General features: G+C 32.1%; 1 protein-coding gene across 1 annotated transcript; it reads left to right on the forward strand.

Moving 5' to 3' along the window:
• On the forward strand, positions 1637-3079 carry LOC107628567 (probable xyloglucan endotransglucosylase/hydrolase protein). Its single transcript, XM_021114034.1, has 2 exons — positions 1637-2064; positions 2579-3079. Exons 1-2 carry the CDS (start codon positions 1794-1796, stop codon positions 2959-2961), a joined length of 654 nt encoding a protein of 217 aa, XP_020969693.1. The 5' UTR covers positions 1637-1793; the 3' UTR covers positions 2962-3079.

Genomic DNA, 4237 nt, shown 5'->3' on the forward strand with positions numbered 1-4237 from the left:
TTTCCTGGACAATGACCGAAGAAGAAGAAAGAATGAGAGAGAAAAGAGAATCTGAAGAAAAGCAATTCAAAGTGGTTAAACTAATTAATTAAAAATAGCTTGCTTTTGCTTCCCTTAGTGTGGCGTGTAGCAATGATGCTTTCAATCAAATCAATCTTCTCTCACTTACTTATGTTCCCAATGCTTAAATTAACTTTGAAATCCTTCCAAGAAGTGTAATGGAATCCGTTGGAAGCATTGAGGCTTTGTTTTCTTTGCTTCATGGATTCGGACAAAGCATGAGGAATTCTCATCTCAAATGGAATTGGGCTTAGTTGCAATAATAATTAAATCAGGCCTAATAGCAACATTTGCTTTCCTGATGAGTTTTGGAACATGCATAAAGCAAATAGGAAGGCATTTCTCAACTTGGACTTGTAGCCATAATAGATTAAATTGGCCCAAGTAATATAAAAACTTAAATCAGCTATATTCATCATATATTATCAAAACCAAGGGCTGAATGTTGTTTGGACTTGCATCAGAGATTTATTTTTCGACCCAATTATAAAACCTGAAATTATTAATTATTAATTAGCATTAAATGAAAATCAAATTAATAATTTTGTAATTAATTATTTTAATAATGTTTAGTCATCACAAATATGAGTTTTCCACGTAAACCAACCAAAAAGCCGTTAGCCGTTTGTCACTCCAATTGAGAGTGTTTTATAGAGCTCCTAAAGAACTCTCATGTGTACTAATTACTCCAAGTCCCCAATTATCCGGGTTTATTTAACTCAATCCATTTTTTTTTAGTGAATTACGTAAACCAACCAAAAAGATTTCAGCCGTTTGTCACTCCAATTGAGAGTGTTTTATAGAGCTCCTAAAGAACTCTCATGTGTACTAATTACTCCAAGTCCCCAACAAAAAATTATCCGGGTATGTGTCGTTTATTCTAAACCGCTAAAATTTATGTATGAAAATGACATACTTGAACAACACATTAGAACTTTTATAAGTTTGAAAACACACTTCATAAGGTCTTGTACTAAATTATTTTTATAGAATTCAACAGCGAATTAATATTTGATTTATCGAAAATACTATAAAAATTAGTGTTATATAAAAATATTTCGAAAATAATAACATGCATTAGTAATTTTTTTTCTTTTTCAAATTCCATAATCTTTAGTTAAATTCCCCATTTTCATACTTTAAAAATATATAAGATAACATCGATTATTATATATGTCAATATATGGTAAGATAAAATTTTTTAGAAGAAAAATTTTAATATTTAACATAAAAATGAAATTAGAATTAATAGAAAAATTAAGAATGAAAAGTACTTTATTTTTGGATTTGGATCCTCTAAAGTTTGAATTTCACTTTAGAGAGTAAAATGTAATCTCTCATCATTGATTTCATAGGTGGGACCAATAATAAATATGAAAGAGAAACTATTCAATGGGAGAAGATCACACTTTACTCTATAAAGTGAAATTCAAACTTTAGAGGATCTAAATCCTTATTTTTTAATAAAATAAAATAAAATACGTATCCAAACATGAATGGTGGTCGGTGGATGCTGCTGCACATGAAAACGAGGAATAACCGAATAAGACACATCATATTATTATCTGCCCCTTAATCTCGACCATACAATCATCATATCGGAAAAAGGTAATCAACATCAACGGTCACAATTCATTCAACAGTCAACACTCCTACAATCTCTCTCTCTCTGTGGCTTTTCCACTTTGCACCTTCCAAGTTCCAAACAATGCAGAGAACTCCACGAATCAACAATGGCGGATCCAGTTCTTCACCCAGACACTACAAACCCTCTTCATCACCATCAAACGCAACCTCTCAAAGAGATCGCCATTGACTACACACCAGAAGCATGCTCTCATTGCCCTAATTCCAACACCATCACCCTCACCTTCGATCACCGCGGCGGCGCCAGGTGGCGCACCACCACTCGCTTCCACTATGGCACCTTCAGCTCCCTCATCCAGTGCCCTAAGGGTAACACCAATGGCCTCAACTTCAACCTCTACCTCTCTTCCTTAGAAGGTATTTATGTAATTATATACGCTTTTTTTTACACTGATTTATGATTTCAAAGTTTGATCTAATAGATTTTTGTATGATTAGTTTTCAAATTACACTTCTGATGATATCTTATATTGCTAATTATCAAAGTTAATAAATTTCGATACTATAATGTGATTCTAATAGCTTATACTACAAGTTATGTGATTCTAATATGGTAGATTTGTGACCTTACTGAATTGGTATAAAATTAATTATATCTTAAAGAATTAGAGAAATTAACGAAATTCAATAGAGAATTGGATTTTGGAGAAGGAAGTAAGGGATTACTCTTGCATAATCGGTGAAACATGCTTTGAGTTCTAGCTATGGATCAAGGATTATAAAGTTTAATTTGTTACTTTACTTAGTGAAGTTGTTTAGAAATATTTCTTTATTATTTAAGCCACAATTCAAATTTGTTTCTAATATTCTTATCTTTAATTTCTATATTATCTATGCTGTTAGTTATGTTTTCTCCTATTATTTCATGCAGGTGAAAAGTCCCAAGATGAGATAGATTTTGAGTTCTTGGGTAAGGATAGGACCATTGTGCAGACAAACTACTTCAGTGGTGGCAATGGCAACAAGGAGAAGATTCACCATCTGGGTTTTGATGCCTCTGATGGTTTTCATGAGTATGTGATCAAGTGGAGTTGTGACGTGATAGAGTGGCTCATTGATGGGAAGGTAGTCAGAAGAGAGGAGAAGAAAGAAGGTAAAGGGTTCCCTCAGAAGCCTATGTTCTTGTATGCTTCCATTTGGGATGCAAGCTGCATTGCTAATGGGATGTGGGCAGGGAAGTATGATGGGAGTGATGCACCTTATGTTTGTCTCTATAAGGACATTCATGTCCCTACTAGCACTGCAGTTAAATGATCTTGTGATTCATGATGATCCGGTCTTAAAGCTTTGCATTCTGTCTTCAATTTGATTCAGCTTTGTATATTACTTCTCCTGTCCAAAAATATTAGTCACTTTTGGGATGTATTTAGATGCAATTTTGTTGTATATATACATTCCAAAAGTGACCTTTTTTTTTTCAAAGGAGGAAGTATGTTGTTGCTTGAAGTATTCAAAAGTTGTTGCTTGATTTGGTATGCTTTATTGCTAATCTTTACCTTGCTGCTCCTGAGCTACAATAATTGAGGAATGTGTTAAAGCTATTATTATTCATTAACCAATGTAAAAACTTTGTTGAATTGATATCATATGGATCAATGACTTGGATAATGTCATTGAATACTAATAACTCTGCTTTACTATAATAAAGTTCTATTGTTGTTACTAGTACTATACACCTATACCATGATGCAAGGATAAATGATGTAAAATACTAGATGAGTGTAGAGTTAATACTCAAAATGGCTCTTGAAATCTGACTTCCAACTCAATTTAGTTCCCAAGGTTTTAATTGATTCTAATTGTATCCTAAAATTTTAGTTGACACCTGGCAACAAAGCAGTTAGATGACGTGGCAAAATATTTGAAAGCATCAATTTAACTTCTAAAAATTTCAAATAAAACCTAGCAGCCTCAATTTTCCCAAATCGCAAGTTTCTCGAAGATAACCAAATAACATCAATCAATTGGATCCAAAAAATATTTAATCGTGTATAATAAACGGTTACAAACTAGTCAACAATTCATCAAATATTAAAAATCAATCACTACCTGTTTTTGATTTTCTGACTGAGTAAGTGGATTAGGTGAGTATAATCTCTGAAACTTGTGCATCATCAACAGTAAAATGTGGTGCTAATGGAACATTTTCAGTCACCTCACCAAATCTCACATGTATTTTCATAGATCAATGCAATTTCATAGATCAATGCAATTTCTCAAAGATATACAAAAGTTGTTCGGTTGTTCTATACCACATCTCATAAATTTTACCGCATAGATTATTGTATCTATTAGATTTAAAATGATTAAAAGATAATAAAAACATATTGAATGACATACAGCATGAGTCTACCATTAAAATTACATAATTTTCCAATAAAAAATCAATTAAAAAGAACAAATAAACAAACTAACCAAAACTAAACTGCGTAGTTAGAATGTCAAATTAAAAGCTAATAGTTTGCAACAAATAATAGAATCAATTCTCAATTAAAATGGGATATGATTATATGAAGGAGTAAGATTGTCA

The sequence above is a fragment of the Arachis ipaensis genome, chromosome B02 (genome assembly GCF_000816755.2).
Source record: "Arachis ipaensis cultivar K30076 chromosome B02, Araip1.1, whole genome shotgun sequence".
Classification (NCBI taxonomy): Eukaryota; Viridiplantae; Streptophyta; class Magnoliopsida; order Fabales; family Fabaceae; genus Arachis; species Arachis ipaensis.